At 42.4% G+C, this 12,762-nt stretch overlaps 1 protein-coding gene across 1 annotated transcript; it reads right to left on the bottom strand.

The window, feature by feature from the left end:
* Positions 1 to 9,020: 9,020 nt before the first annotated feature.
* Positions 9,021 to 11,439, bottom strand: LOC147632281 (uncharacterized). Its single transcript, XM_086807093.1, has one exon. The coding sequence runs from the start codon at positions 11,304 to 11,306 to the stop codon at positions 9,219 to 9,221; it is 2,088 nt and encodes a 695-aa protein (XP_086663219.1). The 5' UTR covers positions 11,307 to 11,439; the 3' UTR covers positions 9,021 to 9,218.
* Between the last annotated feature and the right edge of the window lie 1,323 nt (positions 11,440 to 12,762).

Below are 12,762 nucleotides of genomic sequence, written 5' to 3' on the forward strand. Positions count from 1 at the left end.
GAAACAAATGCCAAGGCATTATTATTTATAAGAGCGTATATTCTTTCTGTATTCCTTACTTGCATTATCATTACCAAGCAACAACTCGACCAATGGAGGAGGTGGATTTTTCAATGGCAATAAAGAGACCTTCCCACTTCCACAACAGTGTTTGCCTACATATTCTCCAAGCTTTCTTGTCACCTCACACTTCCAAATCATTGCACTACAAAAATGACACTTGCAAGAAAGGGCTCCTAATAATGAGTGAAGAGTACAATCTCCAGAATATACCACCATAGTTGCTGGTGGGTGCTTGACATTCCAAGGCAAAGAAAGCACCCGCCTTATAGAGTGACATTCAGATTTAATATCTTTCACATCACCAACATCAAATGTTATAAAATGTAAATTATCATCCATAGGTATAGCTCATTTAAATCAAATGAGAAAGGGCCCCGCGCCAAATCTCTATGTGTCTGAGCATTGTGAGGTTCATTGATAGGTTCCTGAAGAACCGTAGCATTGAGAATAGTTCTGTTTCTTGAATCCAAGTGGATTCCGCCATGGGGTTCCGCCCTGGGGTTCACTATGCTCCTCATTTTCAACCCTTCCAAATGTTTCAATTCCAGCTATGGCAAAGTAATCCGTAAAATTAGCACCATTTTGTTTTCGAATGCAAGTCCTTGTCTGTGACCATTTATGGCGAGTCATGCATGTTGCATCTAAAATTCGAAGCCGACGTACTTGGTTCGCGCTCAAGAATGTACAGCTCCTAGCCATCTTTAATCTCCTTCGAAACACAAAATTACGAATACTATTTTTCTTAACTTCAAACAACATAATACTTGAGATAGACAAAGAGAGAGACAATGACATAGATATACATACATACATACATACATACATACATACATATATATATATATATATATATATATATATATATATATATAGAGAGAGAGAGAGAGAGAGAGAAAGGAAGGCAGAGCTGAAACATGTTGAAAGATAGAGGATATATGATATATGGGGTATATACAAGATGTAATTAATATATATAAGCTAATATGAATAAGCCTAATATATAGTGGATTAATATATATAATATGGGATAGATATACTAGGCCATAAATATAGGTTTTTTTTTGTTTTTTTATATTGTTTGGCCATGTAGCTTTTATATATATATATATATATATATATATATATATATATTATGTATACTATGTACATGGAAAAGACTATGTATGAGTATATATATATAATAAATATAAAATACTAAGTATATAAGTGTAGTATAAAATAAAAATAAGTAGATATATACATAATGTAGTGAATATATATATATATAATCAAATAGTAGGTATATAATGTGGTAAATATTACGTGGAAAATAATAGTAAGTACCAATATGTATAATAATATATAGAAGATATAAAAGGAGGAAATAAATAGATAAAATGAATAATAAAAATAAGTATATACATAATATAGTAAATATATATCAAATAAGATAATAGCCATATAATAGTATGGTAACTAATAATAAATAGAAAACTAGTAAATAAAATAGAATAAATACTAATAAATATATACAAGGTATAATAGAAAAAGAGTATATTAAATAATTTAGAAAATAAGAAATAAAAAATAAAAAATAAGGAATAAATAGTAAAAAAATAGATAAAAATCAGAAAGAATAAATAGAAAATAGTACATAATACAAAATAAAATAAAAATAGTAAAAATGAAAATGAATGGCTTTGTACACATATGGGGCATCTGTAGATGTGGTGTGTCTGAAGTGTGTACACGAGTGGTTTAGGTGTGCCTTAGGCCTAGATGAGCAACCGTGCTCCTGGGGTGATGTATATACATATGGGTGTGCTCCTGGGGTGATGTGCTTGCTAGATGAGTTAGCAATGGTGTTAGTGTGCTTCTAATGAGGAAAATGGAGTGCGACGGAGGCCTGCTGATGGTGTTGAAATCCATGGTGCTGTATTCTTGATGAAAAACACGCCCCCGGGGGTTAGAATGGAGGTATATGACTTTGTGAACGTGAATCTATGCAGCTGTAGTGTCTTGTGAAGTGAATGGACCTAGTGTGAGTCCGTGCTTGATCAAAAGTGCGGTGTCTAGGTGCTAGTGCAGTGCCTTATGCAAATCAATTGTGCAAAGGACAAGAAAAGTTTGTGCTGGGGAGGCATTTCAAAATTTCCTCACTCATACTACTTAGCCCTCCCCCCTTGCTTTAAAGGTATTCATACCTCTAAGGCGGTACCTCCTTCAGATGCTGGAGGTGAAGTTGTCTCTTGAAATTCTGGGTCTCCTTCTCATCTGCAGGTGGTGGCCTAGTCTCTGTCAAGCTCTAGTTGTTGTAGATCCAAAAGTCTTTGTTGGAGCATCTCTGGCGCCGGTACTTGGGTTCTCCTTAGCAGCCGCAGACTTGGAATTTGTACTTCTATTGGAAGTAGGGCCTCCTGCCCGTAGACCAAATGGAAAGGTGTAAATTGCGTGGAGGCCTTGAAAGATGTCCGGTAAGCCCATAGAGCCGAGGACAAGTACTTGTAGTCTTTCAGTCGGTCCTGTACCTGCTTTGTGATGATCTTTGCAAAGCATGCCATTAACTTTCTCTACCAAACCATTACAGTGTGGATAATAGGGACTAGAATGCCTCTGATTAACCTTTAATTTGTGCAACAATCTTTCACAAGCTCCCCTCTAAACCCTGGGCCTCAATCTGGTATGATTACAAGGGGGTGTTCCAAACCTACTAGAGATGTTGTCAAAGATAAATTTTCCTACATCCTTTGGAGTGATTCTTTTCATGCTAACTACTTCTGCCCACCTGGTCATGTAGTCTACCCCAACAATGATGTATTCTTTCCCCGATTGTGTCCTAGGGCGTGGTCCAATGGCATCTATTCCCCACTTTTCAAAAGGCCCAAAAGAGAGAATAGGGGTTTTTGGTTTACAAGAAAGCCTTCTAACTCCCGCCAATTGACAGGCCTCACAAGCTTTACACCAATGTTGTACATCTCTATGCAAACTAGGCCAAACAAACCCCACTTGAAGAATCTTTCTACTCGTGATTTCCTGTGCAAAGTGACCTCCACATACATCATCATGGCATGCTTTTAAAATATCAAAAAATTCCCTGGCTGATGGAACCCTTCTTAAATGGTCCCCAATCCGCTGGTATGCGGCTATTTTCTTAACCAATCTATGCTTTTCTACACTCGTCAAATGTTTTGGACACTCACCAGTTAGCAGAAAGTGGGAAATATCTTGAAGCTGCTCCTTGTTAGACATCATCCCCTTCTTGTTGGCTTCCTGTTTGGTGTCCTATTTTAGCCTCTAGCGCTGACCATGTTAGCTAGAGGGGCATGTCACCCCTCACATATGTTTTCCCATATTATTCCCCATTTTATGGTGCCTTGGATATTTATCCTAGTCGTGGACATTTACCCAGTCGTGTGGATGCTAGTCGGTTGCCTTCATATGGGCATATATATAGCTGGCTTGCCTCCCTCATTCTTCATTGCTTGCTTAGCATTGTTTGTTGCAGTCCCTCACATACGAGGTCTTCTCCCCTCTTGCTCGGGACATGTATTCTTGGATGATGATATTGAGACAGGTTCTCACTTGTGTTTCCTCTCCATCTCTCTCTCTCTCACTCTCTCTCATGTGTTTCCACTTTCCCTTCTTCCGCTGCACATTCTATCATGGTATCAGAGCGCCGGTGATCTACAGTGTTGGATGCTCCCTCCTCTCCCTCCTGCGTTTTTGCGTTTTCAGCAAGGTGGATAGATCTGGCGTTTTTTTTCTCAGCATTGCTGTTGGTCGCCTGCCTCTTCCAGGCATTTCTTCTCAGCACCCTGTGGTCTTTCTTCATCAGTTTGACCTCTGAGAACCCCTTTCACACCTATTTTTTGCACTGTTTTTAGGGCAATAGCACCTAGTGTGCTACGTTTTTCTACAGGTGGTTTCTACAAGCAGTTTTCAGCATATTCAGCAGCATCAACCCCCTTGTAGTGCTAGCCGCCTATTCCGTGCAGGACAACAGTAGCCTACATGCTGCGTTTTTTCTCCTACAGGTTTTTTTATGCCGATTTGCTGATCTAAGGCTTGGGTGTACCTATTTCTTCTGCGTCTGCAGAATTTTCCCTTTCTACTACCCTGAATACCTCTACGTTTTCAGATTTGCAGCCATGGTTGCTGCGTTGTTCTGAACTAATCTTGCTAGTAGCTCTACCTTCACTATGGGCTTCATCTGTTGGATCCGAAGGTCTTCATCGTTTTTCCTCATAGGAGGTGTGGACATTGGTTGGCCTGAATTTTTAGGTTTGTAGCCCTTGTTTAGCTGTGTTTTCTTCTCCAGTGGACACAAATCACTTGCAGAGGGGGTTTCTTGTTTGGATTGTGACTTTGGAGGCAGTTTGGTACTTGAGGAGGATACTTAATTTCTGATTTCAGTCAGCGTTTTGCTGATTTTGGAGCATCTATACCTGTGTTTTGTTCCTAGCCTACACGTTTTCCCGGTTTATTCATGATCCTTGCCTTCTGTTGGCTGTGGAGTGCTATTTTTTGCTGGACAGCAGTGTTTTGGCTGCGTTTTGCTTTCCACAGGAGTTTTCTACACACTCTGAGGGGACCTATCTCCAGCTACTTCACTTGAGGATCAGTTTCAGGAGCTGTTTTGTATCTGTGGAGACTTTCTTCAGTGACAGGAGTTTACAGATTTTGGGAGGAGAGCAGTGATCTTTTCAGAGATCCTGAGCAGAGTTTATTTTGTCCAAGCCTGTGTTCTTTGCAGTGTTTGCAGAACAAGGAGGGTGTTTGTCCTTGAGGTGTGATCCTCTCACATGGATCATTTATTTGTTGTTGATTCTTGGGATCTGATTCTACTTATGGAACAATCTTCTACTCTCAGTGATGCTTTTGAGGACTTTGTTACCATTGCAGTTTATATTCCCGCTTCCCTTCCTCATTGTGAGGAGTCTACCTCTACATCTCTTTGTGATGCTTCTGAGGATGCCCCTCCCCCTGCTAGTTCAGCATTTGGTTTGCTTCTGCAGTGTGCAGGTTTGTTGTTTTAGAGGATGGTTTTTTGGACCCATTGGGATGTTTTGGATTTGTGGTTGCTAACCGTGCCTGGGGCACAGTGGTACTTCCAAAGTTTTTTGGATTTGGATCAGAATCAAGTTGGGCTTATACCAGTCCAACGACATCTTTTTTGGATTTGGATCAGAATCAAGTTGGGCTTATACCAATCCAACGACATCTTTTATCAAAGGGGGATGTGGAATCCTTTCATCTGGCGATGCCCACTTCAATGGAGTGTGCTTATGTACAGCTTTGGGTAGCTCATGGTACGGAGTTTGAGCAAATGGATCTCATCTTTTCGACAAGGTCTTTACATCTTGCGATGTCGACCTTTTCAGAGGATGATTTTGTATAGCATTTAGCTACTCTTGGTACAGAGTTGGAGCAGATTGACTCTATTTCTTTTTAGGGTTCCAGTGAGGAGCAACGGATTGATTATCTACAGGATCTGATCTTGGTTGGTTATGAGGTTTTTCATACCTTCTTCAGGTTGGATACACGACATTCGACTTTGGGGAGTGTTCTTACACTTGGGTTTGGAACCATTATTTGGAGCAGCACGTCATAGCCTACATGGTTGTTTTCTTCCAGAGGAGCGGTGTGCTTGGCAACTTGTTCTGTTGCTTTTGTAGCTAAGTTGCTGAGGAGATTGCTTGTGGAGCTTTCTTGGTACTTGTTTCTACAGTCTTGGGGAGTGTTCTTACACTTGGGTTTGGAACCATTATTTGGAGCAGCACGTCATAGCCTACATGGTTGTTTTCTTCCAGAGGAGCGGTGTGCTTGGCAGCTTGTTCTGTTGCTTTTGTAGCTAAGTTGCTGAGGAGATTGCTTGTGGAGCTTTCTTGGTACTTGTTTCTACAGTCTTGGGGAGTGTTCTTACACTTGGGTTTGGAACCATTATTTGGAGCAGCACGTCATAGCCTACATGGTTGTTTTCTTCCAGAGGAGCGGTGTGCTTGGCAACTTGTTCTGTTGCTTTTGTAGCTAAGTTGCTGAGGAGATTGCTTGTGGAGCTTTCTTGGTACTTGTTTCTACAGTCTTTCATCTTTGATCGAGGACAGCGTCTCTGGCTTCTTGGAGTTCACTCAGCATCCGGTGCTAAGAGGGGGTGTTAGACATCATCCCCTTCTTGCTGGCTTCCTGTTTGGTGTCCTATTTTAGCCTCTAGGGCTGACCATGTTAGCTAGAGGGGCTAGTCACCCCTCACATACGTTTTCCCATATTATTCCCCATTTTATGGTGCCTTAGATATTTATCCTAGTCGTGGACATTCACCCAATCGTGTGGATGCTAGTCAGCTGCCTTCATATGGACATATATATAGCTGGCTTGCCTCCCTCATTCTTCACTGCTTGCTTAGCATTGTTTGCTACAGTCCCTCACATACGAGGTCTTCTCCCCTCTTGCTCGGGACATGTATTCTTGGATGATGATATTGAGAGCAGGTTCTCACCTATGTTTCCTCTCCATCTCTCCCTCTCTCACTCTCTCTCATGTGTTTCCACATTCCCTTCTTCCGCTGCACATTCTATCACTCTTGCCCTTGAAATTTTGGCTCCTGAAACCTAATGGTGGCTATTGTGACTTCGAATTGGTCATTTGCGAGGGCGTTTGCTTCTTTGTTGTTTACCCTAGCAACATGCTGCAACTGAAATGCTTCAAATTTGTTCATTAGATTCTTCACCTTTCTTACCCAGGCCAATAGCTTTGAATTCTAACAGGCCCATGTCCCTGCTTTACAATCAATAGTGCATCCCCCTTAACCATAACCCTCTTGATACCATGCTCTAAACAAAGTTCTAAACCAATTTGCAGTGTAGCATACTCTGCCTCGTTGTTGGAATGAACATCTAGCAAAATTGTACCCACACGGCAAACCAGCTCCTGGCTTGTGTCAAAAGATGATCCCTCCTGTTGCAAGATCAAGTCGTCACTCACCGGTATGCACCATCAAAATTCAGAGTGAAGGTGTTTGTTAGCTCCGTGTGAGGTGGTATAGGGTCGATCTTCTTGTCCATAGCCTTATTGGTGATCTTCTTCTTGTCCATAGCCTTATTGGTGATCTTCTTCTTGTGATATGTTAGTACGTTTGCCAAACATGCTCTTGTGCTATCCTCAACAATAAAGCTAAGTACATCTACTAGACATGCTCTTGTGCTATCCTCAACAATAAAGCTATAATCATACTGCTGCAACTCCAATACCCACTTAGAAATTTTTGAAGATGTGGTCATGTGCTGAATCACAAATGGAAACGTGTTATCCACTGTCAAAACCACAAACTGCCTTGGCAACAAATAGGAACAAAACTTTCTTACTGCAAACATCAAAGCTGAAACCATTTGTTCCGCAGCCATATACCCTCTCTCCGCTTGTGTTATTACCTTGCTAGAAAAATAGATGGGACGCATGTATGAGGTCTCCGGATCCTTTTGCAAAAGAACCACCCCCATAGCTTTGGTACCCACACTTCGAAAAACATAAAACGGTTGATCCCATTGAGGTGGCATGATAGCGGTTAATGTGCTAAGGATGCTCTTTACCTCTTGAATACAATTCTCGGGCTCTTCTCCCCATGTGAAGACCAATTCTTGAGTCAGCTCTTGCAAAGGTGAAATGAGTTGTGAAAGAAGAAAAATAAAACATGCCATGTATCTAACCTTTCGGATAAAGGTGACGAACTCCTTGGTGATAGTTGGTGATGGTAACTCTACCGAGGCCTGGATCTTTGAAGGATCGGCCTCAAAACCTTTCTCTGATATGCGATGTCCAAGGAGTATTGCTTCTGGTTGAGCAATGTGGCACTTCTTTAGTTGACACAAGCTGCAAGCAAAAGATTCTTGGCATACAGTGTCCCAACAAGCACAATGCCTTTTAGTTCAGCCTACAGAATTGGGCAGATATACCCACAAAATTCATCATTCTTAACCTACGTGTGCTAGGAGGAAACTCCTTAGCAAATTGCTTACTAATCATCGAGAAACTTGAAGAGACGCAATAACATGCCACTCACGAATTGTTTGTAGAAAAACAACAAAGGAAAGTTTAGAATGACTCCAACTTAAAAAACGAGAATGTTGCACAAGGCAATAACATCCTATCGTATTTCGCTCGGAAGTACAATATAAAGCTTCAATACAGAGGACTTGGACCCTAAAACATTGTGAAACTCACATCAGAAGATGCAAAAAATACTAGGGGGGGGTAGCAGTCATCTCCTCTGTTGTGGGTGTGCCCGCCCAGTTTTGGTGTTCCCCCATTTTTCCTCACTCTCCATATATTTTATCCCATTTTTTATGGGTGTGGGAGGGTTGTCGGTTGTTTCAGATGCTGGCCGACTGATCCCTTGCTACCCGACCTGCTATGCAGCTGTGGCCAACTGCTGGAGTACCTGGCCGACTGGCATATTGCAGGTTGTGAGCACTTTTGTGCTGGTCGTGAGCATCTGGCTGCTGTTGGCCTGTTTTGGGCTGGCCGACCAGCAGCCTGGGGCCATATAAAATGGCCCCTTGCCCCCCACACTTGCCATTGTATGATTCGGGATTTTATTGTGTATATAAAGCAGAGTTACACAGCTTCTCTCTCCCTCTCTCATCTGCGTTTTGCTCTCTACAGCAGTTGTCTTTCTTCATTTCTGCTGTGCATTCTGACAGGAGGGACATTGTAAGCTTCATAAAGTTCATGAAACAACCACTCAACCTAGAACCGCTGCAAGCAAAGAAAAGGAACGAAAAAAGGCAACTAATCATTGAAGCTCAACAAAAGCAAGAACACCCAAAGAATGCAAAATCATTCCTTGTCAAACAATCTTTGCAAGCCGAGTACACCCGCCAAACCAACCCCAACAACTACCACCCCTGCTGAAAAAAAAACATAAGAATCAAAGAAATCTAAGGGTGTACACTTATAACAGGTAGCTACTTGAGGCACAAGGGTACTATAAAGGTAATTCACTTATATGGGTGCCAAGGCAGTAACAACATTCCTCAGACCAAGTACAGAAAATTGACTCAACAAAAGAAGAAGGCGGCTCCTTGCCATCAAAGCTAATTGAGTTATGCCAAGCTGGGTTCGTAAGTCCCTACTTTCTCCATGTCTGGCCTCAGGTCTTCCAACTCAGACCCATGGAAGCCCTATACCAAGTCATTAAAACAGAATCGTCCGGTCCAGCCCTTCAGCCTCAAAACATGCTCCTCACGTGCTCCTGTGCATTTCAAAGTGCGCACTATTGCAACTTGGTGGGCTTGATCAAACCTTACTGCCCAAAAGAAAACGTTCTCATTTTCTGGCTGAATTCCTTCAGGGTCTTTATCCATTGCAAAATGCACAAGGTATACCTGTGCTGAGTGTTGCCGCGCATACACAACAGCCCTCTCATAATGGTGTAACACATCATCATGTTTTCCCTCTACAAGAAACTCAAAACCAAATTTTGGGAAGTGAACTCTATCCCGCACCAAAGTATCAAGGCGCATTCTGCTACGTCGAGAACCTTCCGCCACCACTTCCTTCACCTCAGGCAAGACGACGGCTCCAACCTCGGGGTAGGCATGTTGTAGCACTGTCTTGATCCTGCACATAAAAGCAAACTGCAGTGCATACTCGGAAGGAGAACCAGATGCATTACAACACTCAGGCCTGCATATTGCATGGCCATCAAGGGTTCGAATTGTTTCCCGGATTACCCACGGACGATCAACTGCAGATTGTGAGCTAGGAGGTTTGTCTACCTGCTGATTTATGAAGGAGCAGCGGCGCAATATGGCAGACCGGAGCAACGGAGAAGAAATCCTCACAAAATAATCAAGCTCATGCTCTCTGGCAACCAGAACACCTTCTGCAAGCAGATCACGGATATGTGCCACTGACTGGAAGACGCGCTCCTCCGCCTCCAAGAAGCTGGCTAGGAGATCATAATGGGAGTGGGACCATGTTCTAAAGTACCGCATCATCCTGCTGTAAGTTGCCTGTCCAAAGACATATCTGGCGAGCTTAGAAGAATCTGAGAGCTTTAACCAAGCTCTATAACTGGAGGCCTCTTCTTGCATCATGAATGCCAAGCAAGTCCCAACCAGTCCCTTGTGCCCACTTGTCCACTCCCATATGGAGGTTGCGATTTGTGCCACATCACGGATAATGCCCAAATTATCCACATTAGCCTGTTGTATCAGCTCTACAATGTCTGCTACATCAAAGGCTGATGATGTAACTGTGTGATCGTGCGGAAATGGAGATAGTCTGCTTGGAGAACTTCCAGGGACATAGTCAACATTGGAGGCTTCAGCTTCAGCTTTTCTTCTCCTGTACTGAGCCTCAAGGAGGTCCTTCACTGTCTCTACGCCCACCAGCAAAAAACCCTTCAAGTTGTAGGAGTTGCTATCATTCTTCATGTTCCTGATAGTATGAAAGAGTTCATCCAGACAGTCGGCTGACAGGTGCAGCAAACTATCAGCTTCATCAAAGATAAGTGTCACTGGAGCTGCCAGGTTGCTCTTGAGAAAGTAAGAAAGGAACATTCGGTCAGTGCCAGCATCTTCTGCTGGTTTCCTGAACAAAGTAGGATTCGCTAGATGCAAATACTCACAAAAGCATGTCCACATAGTGGACGCATCCCAGCTTTGCCTGGCAGCCCCCATTCCCTGAACATAAACTGGACATGCAGCATTGCTCCCCTCCTTCAGCGCCTTTGCAACAGCAAAAGCTAGAGTAGTCTTTCCACTCTGCCTCCTGTCACACAAAACACAATATTTTCCCTTCCTTAGATCGCTTACAAGGGGTTCAAGCCCCCGAGGCGTCAGATAATAGTAGTCTTCAGGGTTCACAGCATGCCCAGCCCCAAATCTACGAGGTAGCCTCTCCTGTACTTTCACTTGATATCGCCAGCCCTGGATAGCTTGCAGACGAAATCCCGAGGGTAAAGGTAGCAAGATGCCATCCACAACTGCTTCAAGAGCCATGTCCTTGTTCATTTCTCCGCCTGTGAGCATGCGGATGGCATCTGATACCAACGTTCCAGCAGGAAAGCTCCAGCTTCTTGTCACGCCATAAGTCACTCTGATTTGTGGTTCTCCCTCCTGTTTCTGCATCGCTCCTTCTTCATCACTTTCCTCCATCATTCGTGGCTGGTCTTGTTCCTGATGGTGCGTGCCTTCCTCTTCTCCTTCTTCCCTCTCCATCACACGCGCACGCGTGTGTGTGTCTGTGAGAGAGAGTGTCCACATTGATCTATCCGACGGGAGTCATAACATGTTGTATACTAACTCCATGACCTAACCAATCTACCGTGAGAGAGAGAGACTCACCGTTTTATAAAGCACACAAAACCTGAAGCTTTGCGAAAGTTGGTTTGACTACAAACATTCTCTTCCCAACAAAAAGCAACAAAGACTGCAGACATTTCTCACTGGTGGCTTGTCCAAACTGAACATCTAGGACACAATGCAATATTGGTAGCAACAACACCACATTTGACATATTTGGTCATAGTAACATATTGATCGAATTAATCGAATGACCTAAGGTTTTGTACTTTAGGTTATTGGAATTAAAACTCTAAGGTATTATTATATACTTTTGGAAAAACAAAAAAATATAAAAAGAAATATATACAAATATTTCACTTTATACAAAAAGAAATATATACAAACACCAACATTTACAGTTGTCAAATAGCCACAATGCATGGCTGGATTGAGATATAAAATACATTTGAAAAATTACAAAATTGCATCAGAACTAAGATCTAGACGGGGTGCAATAGGAATGTATTCCTGTTGTTCAGTTATAGCCCAAAGAAAGTCTTGGATCTTCTCTTCCTCATCTTCCATTTCAACTAGATCGATTTCTTCAACTTCAGTGTTACCGGGATGAGATCCATGGAAAAAGTAATGTGCTCACTCTCCTGTCGTGGAAGAAAACCTTGCGAATGTCCGACAGATCAGCACTTTCAAGATCTTTTCTAGACGGCTCTTGCCTTAGTTGAGCTCATGCCATTTCCTATACGAGAAACAACCCACGAGGCAGAGTGAAAGAACTTCCCCGTTCGTATCATATTGAGCAAAGTCACTCCCAGAGTTGCTGACATTCAATTTAGAAGGAAGTTCACCATGAACACAAATGCCCTCTCAACAAAGATGTTGAGAGAAGTCAAGCAGACTTAGTTTTTCAAATCACCTTGACCATACTGTCCATACAGAGTTCTGCCTTGGTTTATTTCATTGGCAGAAACATTGTGGACCAAAACTCTAAATTGCAATTTGTGCATATCCTTCATGCGATAGCCTAACATGCCCTCGAAGGTATGCATCTTCACTTGACGAAGAGCATGACACATGACAAGCCCACCATCAGGCTTGGATGTATCCCAATGCATGTATGACTTTAGTGCATTACCGATAGAAATGAGAGAAGATGCTCACATCTTGACCACGATTTGACAGTGCAAGTGGTTCATAGTGCTGCCCTTCTCCAATGCAGCCAGGCCCTTCGTGCATTCATTCCTTTTGAAATTACAAATAAGAGCCTAGAAGGAAATGTCAAGATCAGTGCTTCCAACACCGACAATGATAGAAACCTCAAAGTCCTTAACTTTGATAGGTTTGGAAACTCTACATATTTTCACTCCTCTTGGGAGGTGCATCCATAGATTCAGATACACCTACAAATAAGAATGCAACG

Source organism: Cibotium barometz, chromosome 13, assembly GCF_041138505.1.
Source record: "Cibotium barometz isolate CiBa-2024 chromosome 13, ASM4113850v1, whole genome shotgun sequence".
Taxonomy (NCBI): domain Eukaryota; kingdom Viridiplantae; phylum Streptophyta; class Polypodiopsida; order Cyatheales; family Cibotiaceae; genus Cibotium; species Cibotium barometz.